Raw genomic sequence first — 19,699 nt, 5'->3', positions numbered from 1 at the left:
CGGCTGCCTCCTGTATGCCCCACACTGGGGATCAAGCTGCAACTGGGCATGTGTCTTGACCAGGAATCGAACTGTGACCTCCTGATTCATAGGTTGATTCTCAACCACTGAGCCATGTTGGCCAGACTCAACGGTGTCTTGCTTTCTTTTTTCTCTGTCCCAGTTAGAGTAACCAGTCAGTTTTCCTGCCAGTTGATATCAGGCCTCCCACACACACAACTAATTTGTCCCAGCCCTGCTTATATCAGGCCGTGCCATCTTCCGTCTCAACATCTAATCATGAACCATGAACTGATCACAAGCTGTTCTCTCTTCATGGTTTCAGCTTCCAAACCTTTATCCATTGCTGTGCCCCCTTCCTCACTCACTTCTACTCCCCACTAAGCAGTTAAGAAAGAGTCTTTTGTATATTTCCTACTTTTATTTGACAATAACAAACTGTATATAAAAAGGGAGTGGGAAGGCGGGAAGGCTGTGATCTCCCCCTCTCTGCTTCCCTAAGCACCCCCCATCCCTTGGCCCCGCAGGGACCACCCCCTTCCCGCCTTATGGTGGGGTGGGGATCAGCAGGCATGAAAATGGTGTGTGTGTGTGTGTGTGTGTGTAAGAATGTTAGGGGGACTATGATGGATGGGGTGAAGAATTAGAGGGACCTCCCTCATCCTCCATCAGAGCTGGCTCCCTGAGGAGGAGTTGAGTCTTGAGGGAAGTTGGAGGGTCCACAGATGTGCCTCAGCCTATGAGACGATAGAAGATCCAGCATCCAAAAGTGACCCAGTGACTGGCCCAGCTGAGCTCTGACCACTTGTGGACAGTGTATGCCATGCCATAACCCTGTGGGAGAGAAAGAAGTGATGGTCCCACTCAGCAAGAACAAAGAAGGTCTTAGGAAAACCCATCTTTTGCTCAAGGCCATTTCTGTGACTCCATGGTGACCTTAGGTGAGGCCCCAGAGAAAAAACTGGGTGATATAAAAGATAAACAGGTTTAGTTTTATTTCTTTTGTGTTTTCTTCTTCAACCCCGCTGTCTGACCTGTACTCTGCATATCAAAGGTAAGCAGATTTAGGTTTTTTTCTTTCATGCTTTCTTTAGAAATAATTTTAAAGACAGGGCAAGATAACCCCACTCTCTGACCTGTACTCTCCTTCATATGTAAAGAGCTCCTAGAAATCAATATTTTAAAAAGACAAAAATTGGCAAAGGAGGTGAGTAGACCATTCTCCGTAAAGGAGAAAACCAAATAGCTCTTAAATGTATGGCCTCACTCACAATCTTCCTCCTCTCAAACTGGCAAACACATCCAGGAAGTCTGAGAGGCACTCTGTTGGTGGAGGGACAGACATGTTCACACACTGCTGGTGGGAGAGCAAAAAGGTAACTTCTCCATTTCGACTACCAAAAATCGATCCTACAGCTCTGTCTGCACCTGTGTGACTCTACATGGGTATGAGGCTCTTACTTGCTGCAATGTGATTTGCAATAGGAAAAGACTGGAAATCACCTGGGTGTCCACAGATAAGGGACAGACTACCCTATGTCATAGCCTTACAATGGAAAAAAGTGAGTGAGGACACTCTATGTACTGAGGTGGAAGATTTTCAAGGATCATCATATAGAAAAGCAACATGTAGTGTACACTTCATCCATGAGTTACCTTTAGGGTCAAAACCAGGGGAGGGAATTAAAAGATGTTTTTATATTCGCTTATTATACTTACATTTTTGAAAGGTATTTTAATAAAATGAAGGAAAGTGGTTACCTGGAAGAGGGCAGTGAGTAGACGGTAGGAGGAAGACTTTCCCCTGCATATCTTAAATACTGTTTGTTTTTAACTTTGTGATATACATGAACTATTTTTAAATGTTTTGATTAAAACAAGATAAAAACTTTATTAAAAAAAAAAAAAAGCAAAAACCTGCCCTGGCCAGTGTGCACAGTGGTTAGAACATTGGCCAGCACACCGAAGGGTCTCAGGTTTGATTCCTGGTCAAGGGCACATACCTGAGTTGCAGGTTCATGCTCCACCCCCTGATCCGGGTGTGTGTGGTAGGCAGCTAGTTAATGTATCTCTCTCACATCAATGTTTCTCTCTCTCTCCCTCTCTCTCTCTCTTTCTCTCTCTCTCCCTTCCTTCCCTCCCTCCCTCCCTTCTACTCTCTTTGAAAAGCAACAACAAAAAGGAACCCCCAAAATAAGAAGAAGCAAAACCCAGATTTTGCACACTCAACCTGATTAGAAATTAAAAGCTGTTTTTAATGATGAAAATAATATAAAGTTTTATTTTTAGTTAAAAACAAAAATGCAAAAGAGAAGCAAAGCCTGGATCCTGCAAGAGCTATGTGAGCAAACATTATTTTAGAAATTGTTTTGAATTTAAAATCTGGATGTGCATACTCCACATGAATAAAAATAGCCTATCCATTTTAATAGCAATTTTAAAAGTAGAGTCTAGAGTTTGCATAATCCACTTGAGTGAAGATTAAAAAAAAAAAAATTAAAGAAGAATAAACCTTGCGGATTTGACCTAAACAAAAATAGGATGAGATGACTCATTGAAAAAAAAAAAAAAAGAAAAGGAAAACCTGGATTTTGCATTCCATCTCTATAAAATAAGTAAAATAAAATAGATTTTGCAAACTCCACCCAAAGAAAAGACCCAGCAGTGCCCGCAAGGACAACGGGAAGGAAGGACCGAGGAGCACTAACTGCACAAAGGAGAGACACACCACACAAGGTCCTCATGTCTCGGCCTCCCCGCCCCCCTTTCGTCTTCATGGTTCCCATGAGCAGGTGGCACATCCCTGGGTTCCCCCAGCCCAGGGCCCCACCTCACCTGCTCCTCTGTGGTATCATCCACATCGACATCAAACAGGGAGCCCAGGTAGGCCAGGTGGAAGATGGCCAGGGCCCCAAAGAGCAGGTTTAAGGCTCGTACCCCCAGGCCCTGTGGGGGACAGATGGATTTGCTTGGCAGCTGGACCTACTTGCTGTCCCTCAGTGCCACCTGGGCACGGGAGCCCAGGGAGATGCACCAAGTGCAGTGGGTTCCAGGCATGAGGATGTCCATGGTACCCCCGGGTAGGAACGAGATGGTTCAAGTCCTCCTACGGGAGCCCAAAAGGTCCCCAGGGCTCAGGGTACTGTTTGCATGGAGGGCGTCCAGGTTGGGGGAGATGCGAGTGTTCAGGCAAAGGAGGCAGAATGGTGGAGCTCTGACTTGGGGGTTTATGGGAAGAAACATCAGTTGTCTGATAGGAGACAAAGCTGAGGTTGTCCATACTTCTTATTGCAAACAGAAGGAAAAAAAAAAAAAAAGAAAAATCAAAAGTAAATTCCTAGCATGTCCTACAGGTCCCATAGTTCTCCCCCTCGCTCGCTTTGCTCAAGCCACACTGGCCTCCTCGCTGTTCCTCAGATATTCCAGGCCCTCTCCCGTCTTGGGGCCTGATATTGTTTCTTCCCTTTGCCTGGAATGCTTCTGGCCCTCACCTCCCTCAGCTGAGGGACTCAAAAGGCATCTCCCTAGGCAAGATGGAATCCATTCGCCCCCTGATCATTCCCTTCTCCTTTCCCTTGTGTATTTCCTCCTTGGCACTAATCACCACCTGATAGACTCTTACACCTCGCTGACTTATTGTTTATTTACTGACTCCCCTGTTAACATGTGTGCCCAGAGGGCTGGCACTTCATAGTCTGTTGGTCACCACTGTGTCTCCAGCATCTAAAATAGCTCCTGGTACCAGCAGGTGTTCAGTATGTGTTCCCTGGGGACATGAATGCCCGGTGTGCATACAGCAGGTGCTTGATAAGTGTTTGTTAGAGAGACGCATGGCAGTGAACGGAGGTGAAGTTCTGGGATGGCTCAGGCACCAGAACAGGAAGCTGGGCACCCTGAGGCACATATAAGATGGAGACGGAAGCAACGTTTTTGAGGGGGAGTGTTGGGCTTGAGGTTGCCCAGGCTGAACCCTCACCAAGCGATGCTGGTGCGAACAGTCTGGTGGGCACCGTTTCGACAAGACGCAGGCACTGAGGATCCGAGCCAGGCGCTTCCGGAGGACTGGGGGAGATGAGGGGAGGAAAAGGGGGTCAGGTTAGCCTCAGGGGACAGTGGTTCTAGCCCCCCACCAACCTCCCATCCTGTCTCCTAGGCTGGGCTCCGAACTCACCGTGCTCCACGTAAGTGATAAATGCCAGCGACAGCAGCACAGCAGCCAGATGGAAGCTGAAGCCCTGGTGGGGCCCCAGGGGGCAAGGAGGTGAGTGAGGAGAAGGCCCTGCCACCCCTGCCCAGCTCCCACCCTGACCCCCTTCCCCTACTCACATGCAGGAGGGCACTGGCTGCGTAGGTGACCAGCACGGCTGAGAAGGTGCCCAGGCGGAGAGCATTCTTGAAAACATCTGGAAGAGGGAGATGCGGGTCAAGAGTCACCCAAGATTCTCTCCTGCCCTGGGGGGGGGGGGGAGCATTGAGCAGGGTGAGGATTGCTGGAAGGCCTGGGATAAAGTCTGTGTAATGGTCTCCCTCTTCCTCTGTCCAAATCTTAGCTCCTGAACTTCCCTCCAGTCTGTTTCTCGCACAGCCTGTCCAAGTTCAGCCAATGTTAATCAACTCCCCCGGTCCAGTTCCTCAGGGCAAAAACCTGAGAATCCCCCTTAATCTGCCCTGCCCTCACTCCCACAGCCAAACTCAGCAAATCCTGGGAGTGTCACCATCAGAATTTACCCGGAGTCTGACCTCTCCTCGCCAATGCCCACTGCCTCCACCACCCGGACTACTGCCCTGGCCTCCTCACTGCTTCTGCCTGGCTCCCTCCCCCTATCTGTCCTCACAGCAGCCAGAGGGTCCTGTTACACCCAAGGCAGCCCAAAGCCCTCCTCTGCTCAGACCCCTGCTGTGGCTCCAGCTCTCTGTGACAAGGCCAAAGCCCTCCCGTGGCCAGTGAGGGCCCACAGGCCCAGGCCCCCGTCCCCTCTCCAACCTCACCTCCTGCTACTGGTCCTCTTGCTCTCTTTCCTTCTGCCAAACTGGTCTCCTCAAACACGTCAGGCAGGTTCCTGTCTCAGGACCTTTGCACTGGCTGTTCCCTCCATCTGTTACATCCCTCCCCCACATTTTACAATGCTTGCTCTCTCACCTTATGCAGATCTCGGCTCAAATGCCACCTCCTCCGTGGGACTTATTCTGTTAATGTATTTAAAATTGCGACATCCCGCCCACACTGCCAACACTCCAGATCACCCTTTCCTGCTTGATTATTATTATTTTTCACCATAGCACTTATCACCATCTGAGCTCTTCTGTATTTTTCTCTCTTTTAAGAAAATCTTTTTATTGATTTCAGAGAGGAAGGGAGAGGGAAACAGAGATAGAAACACCAAGGATGAGAGAGAATCATTGGTCGGCTGCCTCCTGCACGCCTCCCTACTGAGGATCAAGCCCGAAGCCGGGACATGTGCCCTGACCGACTTGGAATCGAACTGTGACCTCCTGGTTCATAGGTCGTTGCTCAACCACTGAGCAGCCCCAGCTGGGCCATTTCTTCTCTTATGATGTGCTTCCCCCACAAAAATACCAGCTCCACAAGGGCAGGGATTTGGGGCTGGTGTCTTTTTTTGGTCCCTGCACACAACAGGATCTCGGTGAATGTTGTATGAGTATGTAAAAGGGCCTGGGGTGAGGGCTCCCCACTCTTGATTGGCGGCTTGATGACTCACAGTTATTGAGCCAATAAGACATGGGCAGGTTCCAGCTTGTGACAACTTGCACCATGGACCGAGGCAGCTCCACGTTCAGTGGCTTGGACACTGTCAGGTCCCTGTGGGCAGAAGGTATACGAATTCACCTGGGATCCCCACTCCTGATGGCCACACGTTTGTCTTGGCTGTCTCCTCCCCTGGGAGCACCCCATTCCTCCCTGCGGCTCCTCCAGGCAACACCCCGAGGGAGAGGACGGCCCCCCAGCCCTCCCCACCATTTCAGGTGATCCTTCTCCTCAGTGAAGCCAGCGCCTGCCAACGTGGTAGTGGCCTCGGACAGGAAGCCCACGAAATAGTTGCTGAAGTGGAAGGAGACGGCGCTCTCATAGGCTCGCAGCCACCTGGGGGGGAAGGAGCAGGGGGAGGGGCATCAGGCCCAGGGGCCGGCGTGCCACCCCACCATGTGCCATCATCCCCAGCCCCACTCTGTAGACTCACCTCACCATGGTGCCCCTAAGGCCCCCAGGGGTCAGGAAGGCAGCAGAGAAGAAAGGAAAGAGAGTCAGAGGCCCAGGAGGCTGGCCTGAGTTGCTCTTAGACAAGACAGAAACACAGTGGCAAAAAACACAGGTGCAGTGTGACAGCCACACACATGCAGACACGGTCAGTTTCATGGGGCTCGGATGGGTGTGTGAGCTGCTCTGCCATACGCTATCGTCCCACAGTCCCACGTGGCCGGGCATCCAGACCCGGCTTCTGTCAGAGGCCCATCCTAACGGCCCTACACCATGACATTGCCATGTGGCCAGACGCAAATAGCATCAGACTCCCAGCTCTCTAACCTGACTCGGTGACCATGAGACATACGAAAGTCCTGTAGTTAGGCACAGATCATCAGGCTCCCTGCTACTCACACATACGCAAGTCTACCCCCCCCACAGTCACTGTCACTCTGTCAATCACACAATAGACACAGGCAAATCCTGCGTTGGCAAAGGCTGCTTCTGGAATCAGGCCTGGGATTGACGCCTGACTGCTTAACTGGGTGACACTGGGCAAGTCACTCCACCTCCCAGAGCCTCATTCAGCATTAGACACAATCAGCTGCCAGTGAGTAGGGGGGAGGGAGGGGCCATCCGATCTAAGGGCTGGACGGAATCCTTGTTGTACCGGAGGCAGATGGTCAGTCGGTCACAACCCCTCAGCTAGACAACACCATGCAGCCAGAGAAGGCAGACCCACAGGCAGGCCCATCAGAGAGGCACAATGACATGCTACAGTCAGACCCATTCCCAGCCAGAGTGACAGACAAGCCAGACTTACCCAACGACAGCCACACACCCCGTCATTGACAATGGCACAGCCAGAACTCCAGTCCCACATCGGGAGTCAGCGGCTGAGAGACAAACAACCCATACACACGCCTAGCCAGAGTCTCAGACAGGTCAGCGTCACCAGCCAACCCATACTTGTCACTCCCTGTTACAGTCATGTGATTGGCTTCTAAAGGTGAAACAGCGGGACGGATGGACATTCAGACATAGTATGTGTCAGGGAGTCAGTCATACATGGAGTTACAGAGCCAATCTTGGCCAAACAACAGCCACAGACAGACATTCAATCTCGGTCCAGTCATGGGGTGCATGGTCAGATAGTCTCAGACTGAACAGAACCAAGAGGTCACAGACTATGCCCCCACCCCCCAGTTAGCCCACTCGCCCTCAGCACCTGCCCTCATTTACCTGGCTTTGCGTTTCTTGCTGTAGTAACAGAAGATAGACAGAAGCATTAAGAGACAGGCTCAGAGCTGGGGAGACCCCAGGTCCCTACCCAACCCCCTCTTGCAGGGCAGAGGCCTCGAAGGCCTTGCTCACTTTCGAAGGAGGCGGTCGCCATCGAGGGGGATGAAGTACGGGAAGAGGTAAGGGCCCACACAGGTGGACAGCACAAGGCACAGCAGGGCCAGCGCCAGGCTCCGGGTCACCTTCTGCAGCCACCGGCGGCTCTGTGGGCATCAAGGCTCCATGAAGACTGCCCAGTGGGGGCTCCCACAGTCCCTGCCCACCTGCCCACCCAGGACCTCACCAGAGGGCGACCTTGGACAGCCTGCAGGTAGCTTTGGAAGGATATCCAGGGCCCAAAGACGATGGTGCCCACGAAGTAGAGGTAGCCCATGAACTCCACGGGTGAGGGCACCGCGCCCACCTCGCCCCGGTCCAGGTCGAAGCCCAGGGACACCGCCTTCATGGCCACGATCATCTGGGCCCCTATGTGTGGTGCCCATAATCAAGCAAATGGGCACAGAGCAGGTCAGCATGGGGGGGGGGGCGGTGGGGGAAGCACCAGGGATGGGGTGATAGGAAAAGAGAAGTTCAAGGGGGGGCAAGTGGGCACACAGTCTGATAGGCAGATGAGCAGGTAGGCCCAGGACTGGCAGATGCCTTTTTTCAAGAGTCAGGCACATGCATGAGATGGGAAAGGCAGATGGGGGCGGGGGGGGGGGGAGGCCTAGTAGAGAGAGACAGGTGTAAAGGGCATCTGAGACCTGCATGTCCAGCGGGGTGGAAAAGGAGGGACAAAAGCGGGGAGGGAAGGACAGGGTTGGGGGAGTTACGAGATGCGGAGTGGGGCAGGGAGCTGGGGCAGGTTAGTGAGCCAGGGCCTCCTACCTCGCATCTTGTGCCACGTCACAGTGTCCACCATGTGCATCTCACTGAGGAGAGAAGGTGGTGGTCTTGGGCTCAGAGACCACAAAGGGGGGTGGGGATCAAGGTGCAGAGAGGCTTATACCCCTGTCCAGCACACCCTCCTGGAGGAATAATTCTCCGGGACTCCCTCCTCCAGGGGGAGCCCAAGCTCAGCCTGTCCTGTACAGCCTTTAAAAATAACTCGTCCTCCACATTCCCTCCTCCAGGAACACCCCGTGCTCTTCCTGTCCTGCACAGCCGCCTGAGGAGCAGCCAGGGAACCCACCCACCCGGGACCCACCCACCCGGGACCCACCCACCCTTCTGCCAACAGTGTGGGGGCGGGGGCTCACACCCGTACCCCATGAGCAGGTAGATCAGGATGGTGACGGAGAGGAAGACGCCTCGATGGGAGGAATGTCGGCAGAGGAATAGCACGAGGTAGCACAGGAGGCTGAGCAGCACAACCCAGACCATGTGCAGCTGGAAGAAGTGGTAGAGGCTGAAGAACCCTCCTGCCACGGTGCTTGCGTGCTTCAGGTAGGATGGCAACCCTTCAGGGGAGAGAGACAGAGGCCAAGAAAGGGAGGGTGGGTGGGCTGGCAACAAGGGAGGGCAACCTGAGCAGAGGGCACAGCCTGGGAATGTGGTGGGCTTGCAGGGGGCTCAGGGCAGGTATTGAGGAGCTGGAGAGGTGGCAGGGCCTGGAATTATTTGTTTATTTTATTGATTGATTTGAGAGAGAGATGGGGGGGGGAGGGAGAGAGAGAGGAACATCGATGTGTTATTCCACTAATTTATGCGTGCATTGATTGATTCTTGTATGTGCCCTGACTGGGAATTGCATTGCAACCTTGGCATATGGGAACGATGTTCTAACCAACTGTGCAACCCGACCAGGGCCAAATCCCGGGTTTGAAGAAAAGGAGCATCTAGAAAGGACATTTGGGAACCCTGGGAGAAATGTGAGTATCAACTTATATTGGGTAATATTATTGCATCCGGATTAGATTTCTTTGGGGGGGGGGGGTGATGGTTTCGGCTGTGGTTGTTGGGGGAAGTTGTCCTTGTTTTTTTGGGGACACACACTGATGCATTCGGGGTGAAGTGCCAGCAGGTTATTCAAATGATTTAGAAAGATGATAGATAGATAGATAGATAGATAGATGATAGAGCAGGCCAGTGTGGGAAGATGCTGACCCTTGGGAATCTGGTGATGCATATAATGGGTGTTCATTGCATTATTCTTTCAATTTAACTTCAGTAACCGAAATATTTCAAAATGATAAGCCTAAGGAAAAAATAAAACATCCATTTAAAATAAAAATAGAATGTAGGACTTTTGAATTTCAGATTTCCAAAATTCTCAGCATCCTATAGGGACCTTGGGAACTTAAGAGTTTTAGCATTTGGATGCAGGCTTGCTGTGAATGTGGAAATATTCCAGAATCCCAGCATTCAGAAATCTCATCATGCCCTGATTCTAGAAATCCATATTGCGAGCATTTTGGAAGCCTGGGATGTGAGAATTTCTACTTGTCAGCTCCCAAACCCTATAGTGTGGCACTTTGGGATTCCATAACCCTTTGACACCTGCATTGCCGAATCTTATAACGCTGGGATGTAGACATTCCAGGTCCCCAAAATCCAAAAACCTCAGCTTTCCAGAACCCTTGCACCCAGGAATACTAAAAGGCATGCCTTGGCATGGCTGACGTGGCTTGGCAATGTATGGCTGGGCATAGTGGGATGTGGTGTGGTAGCCTGGTGCTTCGCCTGGTGGGAGGGGGTGGGCTGGACATACCGGCGCCTGGCTTGGCATGGCAAGATGCTGCAGGATAAGGTGTGGCTTGGTACGGGTGAATGTGGCAGTGGGATATGGCCTGGCATGGCGCATAGTGGGGCAGGCACTTACCGAGCCTCCAGAAGAGGCGGCAGGCGAGGCAGATGGCAAGGAGCAGCCAGATCTGGTCAAGGCCCTGCTGGGCAGTAGGCAGGAGACAGCCCTGCAGCAGCTGCTGGAAAAATTCCTGGCGGCTGAAGGTGGCCATCGCAGCCCCTCACGGATGGATGGACAGATGGATAGACCTGTCAAAGTGGGGACACAGAGCAGGGATGTCCATGGGGCAGACCATAGACTTGAGCGCTCAGATTTCAGTTTGGGGCTGTCCAACCCATTTCGACACACAGTGCTGGGGGGCGGGGGGACTAGGAGAGGGTGTGGGTGTCAGGTACATCAGCTTGAGCCGCCAGCTGTGCGTGTGGGAGCGTCCTGGGTGCACACACACAGCCCACGACCTGTGCTGAATGAAGGACCTGTGCCTCTCCTATGCTGTGAGGAGTCGGGTCCGATGGGGAATGAATGGTGTGCATTCCAGGCCGGTATATCAAATGGGGACGCTCTCTGGTTTCCAAGGTAGAGTCAGTCTGTGCGGAGGGCAGAGAGGGAGATCCTGTGACACTTGGGGGCCGTGTGCATCTCTCCTTGTACGGATGTGAGGGGTGTCCTGTATCCCCGGCGTGCCCCATCTCACCCCCGCCCGGCCACTCCCGGCCACCGAGAAAGCCCTGCCCAGGCCCCGGGGCTTCGGGGAGGTGGTGGTGGTGGCTGGGGACAGAGCCGAAGGGGGAGTCTGAAAGGTGATGGAGAGGGGACCCAAGAACACGCGCTGCAGATCGGTGCGGGGAGGCCGTCTCAGGATGGGAGCGGAGGAGCCGCGCGCGCACCCCCGTGACCTACCTGGCAGGAAGGAAGCTGCGGTCCCGGGGACCGGGGACGCACTGCCGCCGCCACCGTCGCCTCCTCCTCCGGGCAGCCTCCCCCGCAGGCCGCAAGGCCGGGACCAGCTGCGGCTGGGAGAGCAGCGCGGCGAGCGGGCCCTTTAAATCCCGGGGAGGCCCGGCCGGCCGGCTCGGCCAATGGGAGGGCAGGAGCGGGGCGGGGCCGGCAGAGGTGGTGGGAGGCGGGAGGGTCTAGGGAAGGAGGAGCGGGAGGTTGAGAGGAGCGGGGTGCTGCGGGGGACCTCTGCGCCCGCACCTTTGGGGCCCTGAGTGGTGCAGCCCCTGCCCGTCCTCGCCCGGAGGGGTCTGGCGGGCCCGGAACCGGCGCCTCCATAGCCAGATCCCCAATCCCGGGAGCCGCGATGGGAACGACAGGGGAGGGAGGGAGGAGGGAAAGCCCCTCACCTTGACTGCTCACCCACGCACGTTCTCGCGCCGTGCGCCTCGGCTCCCAGATGGGAAATGAGCCGAGCTCTGTCCTGCCCCATCCTTGGAGGGAACCGAAGGCATTTCCAACCCGCTCCCGCCCCGGGGACGGGCCCGAAACGTTCCTCCGTCTTGTCTGTGTCACCGAGGAACACCCATTAGGCGCCTGAGCTTCCCCTAGGGGACTCCCTGTGGGCACCGGGCTGGCGGTTGAGAACCGATTTGCTTGCTTCATTCCGGGGCCCGTACCGATTCACTTTGCACCGGGGGTGACCCCGGCGAGCAGTGCGTGAGCCAGGAGGCTGGATCGGAGCACCCGACCGATCCCGAGCATTTGGGAAGCGTTTACAAGCGTCCCCAACACTGCCCCAGCACAGGATTGACGCTGCACCTGCTGTCTGCCTCCCTTCCCCGCAGTGCTGGGCACCCCACTCGGTCCCTAGGCTGTTGAAGGGCCTATTTTCCCAAAGGCACGTTTTTGCGCAGGTACTGCGCGCTCAGCTACGATGTGGAAGGGAGAGGGAAGCCCAGATCAAGCCGGACCCCCGCCGTCACCTGAGGAGCGAAGGAAAACAGGCTCTAATCAGATTAGTGCTTGCCTGCATGGGGCTGGGGAAGTCATGCCCACTGGCCTGGCTTTGGTATCCCTTTCGCTTAAACAAAAGAATGGGATTAGCACTTCTTTGCTTGGAAACAGCGGTGGCAATGGGAGAGAATTGCGCGTCTCCTCTCTTTCACACGAATGTTAACGTGAAGTCAAGGGGAGTTTTCGCTCCTGAGTTCGTATTCCTGTATCACAAGCAGGAAAAAATGGAACCCAGTCCCCGTGAATAAATTACATAGACCTGATTCACCCATGCGAAACCCTCTTCTTTATTTCTCTTCTTTTTGCGAATTCCCTTTCTTAAACGCAGAGTGCAGGCCATAAATTTCATAAAGTAGGATTCATTCTTATTTTCCCCCCTCTATTTTCAGACACACTCAAGTAGAGTCAACAATGACCCACCGCACATGCCAGAAATATTTCCCTTAATTGCAAGTCTTGGTATTTCAAAACGGAAAGATCCTTACTATATGCCTCGCTGAGCTTCACAGACTTGATTGTTTCATTCTAGTCTTTTGATGTGCGTGATAAAGACCTGGTATCTAGATTCTGGGATGTATAAAGCACAGCTACAAATCAATCAGGAGAGGACAAGCACCCCCCTAGAAAATGGACAGTGGATATGAGTAGGGAATTCACAGCAGAATCCCCAGAAATGGCCAATTTGTATAACCTGTGAGAAGATAACTCATTCTTTTTCGTAATCAGGGAAATGCAAAATGAAAGCAAGAATTAGGTCCATTTCACATCTACCAGGTCCATTTCCTATTTTTGTCACTGGAGCTTAGTAGAGAGTGACACTCAATAAATAGCTTTCAAATTGGATAGCCTTTGTGGTCATTCTGCATTATGGTTTCCGGGGCATTTTAAATGGTCTCTCCATAATAAAAGAGGGACAAACGGATACAACGAGAGCACAGTTTTCACTTATTAGATTGGCAAAAATTGCCAAGCCTCTTAATAACCACATTGTAGCTATCTATTTATCTCTATCCCTATCTATATATTTTTCTAAACTGTTTGATCCGAGTTGCAGACACCATGGCCTTTCAGCTAAATAGTGAAGTATGAATTTCCCAACAAGGACATTCTCCTACATGCCTGCCAGCAGTGTCTGAGGGCTCCAATATCTGCACATCCTCAGCACTTGTTATCTGACTTTTTCATTCTGGCCACCCCAGTGGGTGCGCCAGTAATGAGCCTCCCTAGGAAAAGGAAATCCCGGGTCACATGCTGCCTGCTGTTATCAGGTCTTTTGAGCCTCCCTCCCGTCGCAACAATGCCACACTCATCCCTTAACTTTCCTGATCTCGCTGCTTTCACAAAGTCACAGGCCAATTATTTGGAAGAATGTCCTTCAATTTTGGGTTATCTGATATTTCCTCGGGGTTAGATGTGGATTCTGCATTTTTGGCAGGAATTCCAAAGAAGTGACCTGTGTTTGTCTCAGTGTGTCCGGAGGCACAAGGTCTTGGCTAGGTCCCAAATTGGTATTAGCTGTGGTGATTTGATCAAGGTGGCATCTTCTGGGTTTCTCCACTGTCCTCCGTGTACTATTTCCCTTTGTAATGAAGAAGTATCTTGCAGGGACATGCTTTGAGACGCTGTAATTCCCCTGTTTTTCTTCAAATTTCCACCCACCAGTTTAGCACCGTCTCGGTGATTCTTGCCTGAAGCAATGACTGCGATTATGGTGGTCAAATGATTTTCTTTTGCACGTGCAGCTGGGATTTTACTGTAAGGAAGCCCTTTCCTTTCTCCCCCACGTATTTATTTATACATTTCTTTATTTGTATCAAAATGAGACTCATGAATTCTTCTTTTAATTTACAGGTTAAAGTCAGTTGCTTTATTTATTAATAAAAAATAGCTTAGCCCTGCCGATGTGGCTCAGTGGTTGACCGTTGACCTATGAACCAGGAGGTCATGGTTTAATTCCCCATCAGGGCATATGCCAGGGTTGTGGGTTCGATCAGAAGGTAACCGATCAATGATTCTCTCTCATCATTGGTGCTTTTCTCTCGCTCTCGCTCTCGCTCTCGCTCTCGCTCTCGCTCTCGCTCTCGCTCTCGCTCTCGCTCTCTCCCTCGCTCTCTCCCTCGCTCTCGCTCTCTCCATTCCTCTCTGAAATCAATAAAAATATATTAAAAAATAAAAGTCATTTAATTGAGGTATAATTAACATACCATAAATTCACCTGAGGTAGTCGCACAATGCTCAGATTGTTCTAGATGTGGCCATGGGAGGCCCCTCAAGTTGGCTCTCATGTCCTTTTGGCATACCTTCATCATTTTTTTGAGCCAGTCTTTCCTTTAGATTACATCAGGGTGGTTCAGGCTCATCTTGTACTTTCCCAGTTCTGGTCCTGGAGTCGGCCATCTCCCCCAAGAAGCTTTGTTTCCTTTCAGTGAAGAATGGCATCCAGGAAACCAAGATCTGGCACTAGAAGTACTTACTGCCTCTGGGATGTGGCTTGCTCCAGGCTCTCTCAGTGGACAGAGTTAGGGTATATGTGTAATCTCCTATATAGGTACCATTTGTAGTGAAACCGTATACATATAGGTATGTAAATACATCCACACATCTATCTTATATGTATATCTACTATTGATATCTATAATACCAATAGGGTGTTCACCATACTAGGGTGTTCCCATACTAGGAACACTAGGGTGTTCATCATAGCTTTTTATCCCATACTAGGGTGTTCATCATAGCTTTTTAAAAATACATATATATATTATTGATTTTTTACAGAGGGAAAGGGAGGGGCATAGAGAATTAGAAACATTGATGGGAGAGAAACATCGATCAGCTGCCTTCTGCACACCTCCCATAGGGGATGTGCCCAAAACCAAGGTACATGCCCTTGACTGGAATCGAACCCAGGACCTTTCAGTCTGCAGGCCGATGCTCTATCCACTGAGCCAAACTGGTTAGAGCTCATCATAGCTTTTTCCTTTAATGTATTCTCCAACAGTGAGAAACCTAATTCTCATTATCCACAAGGATTTTACTTATTTGTCAGTCCTAGGTTACACATTCAGTAGTTTCAGATTCATGCCCTAGCTGGTTTGGCTCAGTGAATAGAGCGTCAGCCTGTGGACTGAAGAGTCCTGGGTTTGATTCCAGTCAAGGGCACATGCCTGGGTTGGGGGCTCAATCCCCAGTAGGGGCGTGCAGTAGGCAGCTGATCAATGATTCTCATAATTGATGTTCCTCCTTGATGTTTCTCTCTTTCTCCCTCTCCCTTCCTCTTTGAAATAAAATATATATATATATATATATATATATATATATATATATATATATATTTAAATAGTTTCAGATTCACTACCCATATCACTATAGAAGACAAATCTACTACCTAGAGGTCAGTATTTGTTACAGTCCTTTTTGTCTTCAACCTGATGAACACCAGGATCAAAAGTTACTTGGGTTAGTTCTTCCCATTCCCTTTGAGTGAGGCTGTGTTTAAAATGCAATTAAGGTTCATCTGTTTCTGATTGTGTTCTGTTTTAGGATCCCCCCCTCCCATCCTTGTTATTTTTATTTATTTTTTTAGTATGTGAAACATGAACATGGTTTCAAAAGTCAGAATTATTCCAACCAGCAAACTCAGAAGTATCACTTTTGTTCCTTCTAGTCTGCTCTCACCTAGCGCCTCTAGGCAACCAGTCTCAATAGTTGCTGGTTTCTTTTTGTAAAGATAAGCAAATATACATGTTTTCTGGTTAATCCTCACCGAAGATAATTTTTCCATTGTTTTTTTTTTTTTTTTTTTTTTTTTAGAGAGAGAGACTGGAAAGAAGAGGGAGGGGGAGAGAGAAACATCATGTGAGGGAGACATATCAACTGTTTGCATCCTGAACCGCCCTGCCTGGGACCGGGCATTGAACCTGCAACCCAGGTAAGTGCCCTTGACTAGGAATCTAACCTGCGACCCTTTGGTGTTCAGGCTAATGCTCTAACCACTGATCAACATTGGCCAGGGCACTTATATCATCTTGGTTTCTTTTTTCTTCTTCTTTTTTTTTCTCTCTTTTTAAAATTAAATTATTATCTGTGTACATATACCATTGCCCCCTCCCCACCCCACCCTTATCATCTTGGTTTCTACATGAAGGCTTGTATACTATAGATACTGGTGTGCATTTTTCTTTTTCTTTTTTTTTCTTTTTTTTTTTTTTCCTTTTCACTTTAACTGTATGTTCTGGAAACTACTCATCAGTTCATAGTTTTCTTCCATTGCTGTGTAAGATTCCATTCTATGAATGTATCACAGTTTATTCAACCACTGCCTACGCCTAGGAACTGACACTGTTGCCTTCCCTCCACCCCACCCCCCAATTATCAGCCAAGCTCCAATGAATAAACTTGTGCATATGTATTTTCACATTGTTGGAAGTTTATCTTTAGGGCAAATTGCCAGGAATGGGATTGCTAGGACAAAAGAGAAGCACATATTCATTTTTGTTAGATGACAAATTCCCTTCCATTGGGGTTATAAAAAGGACGTTTTAAAAAGCACAAAGAAGAAAAGCTGCTATTCATAAGAGAAACCAAACAGTCTTTCTTGCTGCCATTTAGTAGTCCATGTTGGTTTTAAGATTGAGGGATTTAACTTAAAAAAGACTGGCTTTCACAGAGTGATTAGATTTCACCAACATTGTTGGAACCTCTGTCCATGGTTACACCCTCCCCCCCAACAACCTAATTCTGCCATCAGAATAGCCCATTTCACGGAGGCAGCAACTGAGGTCACATATAATAAACCATAAGAGGGGCCACCTATGGACTGGGATTTGTGATGCAAACCTTGTCTGTATGGGCCACAGGCCATTTTAGAGAGTAAGCATTTGCTTTTTTGTGGGATCCAAGGCTCCCAGAAAATCTGAGAAAGAGAAAAGCTGCCCCCACATCCAGGAACTGGCCTCCCACTCACAGCTAGACCTTGGTGTCTTCCTGCTGAACATGAACAAATGTATAGACCAGTGGTCGGCAAATTCATTAGTCAGCAGAGCCAAATATCATCAGTACTATGACTGAAATTTCTTTGGAGAGCCACATTTTGTAAACTTGAACTTCTTCTAACTCCACTTCTTCAACATAAACTCTCCCAGGCCGTGGTATTTTGTGGAAGAGCCACACTCAAGGGGCCAAATTGCCGCATATGGCTTGCGAGCTGCAGTTTGCCGACCACGGGTATAGACCATCAGCTTCAGACAAGACCACTCTGCGACTGGGATAGATAGAGATAAAGCAAGACCACTCCATAATCACATCTGAATACCGATAGAACACAAGCATTGTTCAAGCCACACAAATGACCAGCTGACCCTGCTACAAAGAATTTATCTGTAATCTTCCAGAGGAATAATCCTCCTTCTTTAGAAAGATCCCCTTTCAATGTTAGAAACCGATGCTTGGTGAATACACACCTATACGAGGAAGGGAGCAGAAGAGCCTAGAGCTCTGACATGCCTGGGAGGGCCACCTGCCTTGAATGGAGACCTAAGAGGAAAAGGAGATCTCTCCTCTTGGCCTTCCTTTGGACCGTTAGGTCCACTGCATTCTTGGAAGTCTCCCAGGAGACCGCTCGGTCCTTTTCTCACGCTGCCCTACTTTCTGACATTAGATCCATCTCACCATTTCCAGGGCGGCTTTGCCTTCTTCCACACACATGTTGAACCACTCCTGGACATTGACATTTTCCTGTAATCTCCCTTCTACTCATCTGTCAGGAGGCAGAATTTCCGGTGTCTGAGAGAGATGAGGTAACTTTACTGCACAAACCTGAGGTTGTCCAAATGGTGGCAGAGAGGGACCAAGGCCGCCAGTGATTACATTTAAAAAAATATATATCTTATTGATTTGTTACAGAGACGAAGGGAGAGGAATAGAGAGTTAGAAACATCGATGAGAGAGAAACATCGATCAGCTGCCTCTTGCACACCCCCCACCTGGGAGGTGCCGGCAACCAAGGTACATGCCCTTGCCTGGAATCGAACCCGGGACCTTTCAGTCCCCAGGCTGATGCTCTATCCACTGAGCCAAACCGGTTAGGGCCAGTGGTTACATTTAAGGATGCAGTGGTGGCCTATTGTGGTAGGCAGGTATTCCTTTTGTCAACTCAGCACGCCTTCCTCTTCTATTAAACACCACCCTCCATTTTCTCTTGGTGACACACCTCACCCCTCATGTAGTTCCTACGGGACTAACTCCCCTAGAGTCCAAAACTCTAGGAGTGGACCCTTGACTAGCATAGTTGATAGAGCAATTTGTCATCCGGTCCACAGAACCAGGAGTGGGTATGTGACCCAAGCCCGGTCACATGACCTACAAAGCTGGCACTACAAGGAAAGAGGTGTTTCTATACTTTTGGGCTTCTACCTGTTCAGGGGAAGGTGAGGTGGCCCAACATGATGTGCGGCCATCACATGAGAAGAGCCTGCTGAGGGTGAAGCTGTCAAACAGTAGAACCCACTTCCAGGGAAAGATAGGGTTCTTAGATGTGGGGTGCATACCCCCTGCGCACTCTGCCTTGGTCTCTTCAGTTACCCAAGTCTCTTTTTCTTCAGCTGGTTTAATCTGTGCTTCTGTCACTTACAACCCCTAAATCCCTGAAGAATACATCCATCTTCCCACTTTCGCATGTCCCGGTGGAGTTATTTGCTCACTTTATTTACTTATTCAATTATTTTATTTTATTTGCTCATTTTAAATGTTGGTCCTCTGAGATCACAGAAATGCCACAACTAGGAGTCAGTTCCAAGGGCTGGAAGGGACCCCTCAGACCTTGAATCCACCACTTGGGAACATGGGCTGCTGGCCAACTCTGCCTTCCAACCTACACTGAGTGGCCAGATTATGATTGTCTCTGAACGCATAATAATCTGGCCACTCAGTATATATCCTATATAATAAAAGGTTAATATGCAAATTGTCCCCTTGACCAGGAGTTCAACCAGCAGGCAGGCCAGCTAGCCGCCCATGTCCCCTCCCCCTGGCCAGGCTGGCCAGACTCCGCCCTTGCACGAATTCATGCACCAGGCCTCTAAAATATATATACACTGAGTGGCCAGATTATTATGATCTCTGAATGCATAATAATCTGGCCGTTCAGTGTATTTCGGTGACTTCTGGTGGTATGGAGGGGAGTGCTTTTCCCCTACTTGTCTTCTCTGGTTTGTCTCCAGAAGCAGAGCCTGGATTGGGAGATCTTCAGCTTCCAGCTACTACTGGTATGTTCTTGGAGACCATATGTTTTTCCCTAAAAGGTGGCTGCAGAGGACCTCAGCAATTCCCAGCTCTAAAGTGCCGATGGAGAAACCAAGGCCCTTAGAAATGACTCTCCCCCAATCCCAGGCACCACAGAGTTACCTGTAAGGAATTCACTTTTCCTTATCCTCCTCCCCTTTGTCCTCCAGATCCCCAGATCCCCTGGATCGGACCATGGGAGTGCCAGAGAGAGCAGGTCGGGCATAACCTTACTGGCC

At 50.1% G+C, this 19,699-nt stretch overlaps 1 protein-coding gene and 1 long non-coding RNA gene across 8 annotated transcripts; one reads left to right on the top strand and one right to left on the bottom strand.

Annotated features, from left to right (window-relative positions):
- Nucleotides 1-401: 401 nt before the first annotated feature.
- On the bottom strand, nt 402-11,290 carry PORCN (porcupine O-acyltransferase). Of its 7 annotated transcripts, none has more exons than XM_084870614.1 (16): nt 11,130-11,290; nt 10,305-10,477; nt 8,751-8,943; nt 8,372-8,415; nt 7,788-7,969; nt 7,577-7,707; nt 7,445-7,462; nt 7,026-7,098; nt 6,201-6,215; nt 5,978-6,103; nt 5,721-5,821; nt 4,327-4,403; nt 4,172-4,235; nt 3,977-4,062; nt 2,836-2,946; nt 402-834 (listed from the first exon to the last, which is right to left on the bottom strand). In XM_084870614.1, exons 6-16 carry the CDS (start codon nt 7,596-7,598, stop codon nt 733-735), a joined length of 795 nt encoding a protein of 264 aa, XP_084726740.1. In that variant the 5' UTR covers nt 7,599-7,707; nt 7,788-7,969; nt 8,372-8,415; nt 8,751-8,943; nt 10,305-10,477; nt 11,130-11,290; the 3' UTR covers nt 402-732. The 7 variants fall into 7 exon arrangements, with proteins under 7 accessions (XP_084726740.1, XP_084726735.1, XP_084726734.1 ...); XM_084870609.1 differs by lacking the exon at nt 7,026-7,098 and adding an exon at nt 10,706-10,816 and having other exon boundaries at nt 11,130-11,282; XM_084870608.1 differs by lacking the exon at nt 7,026-7,098 and having other exon boundaries at nt 11,130-11,285.
- Nucleotides 9,202-19,699, top strand: LOC311615282. The gene is made up of 3 exons (XR_014793757.1): nt 9,202-9,354; nt 19,400-19,444; nt 19,631-19,699. It is a non-coding gene; the product is annotated as an uncharacterized lncRNA (long non-coding RNA).

Source organism: Pipistrellus hanaki (genome assembly GCF_964339955.1).
Source record: "Pipistrellus hanaki genome assembly, chromosome: X".
Lineage (NCBI taxonomy): Eukaryota > Metazoa > Chordata > Mammalia > Chiroptera > Vespertilionidae > Pipistrellus > Pipistrellus hanaki.
Note: the sequence above shows the minus strand (reverse complement) of the source record. Positions and strands in the feature narration are given on the sequence as shown.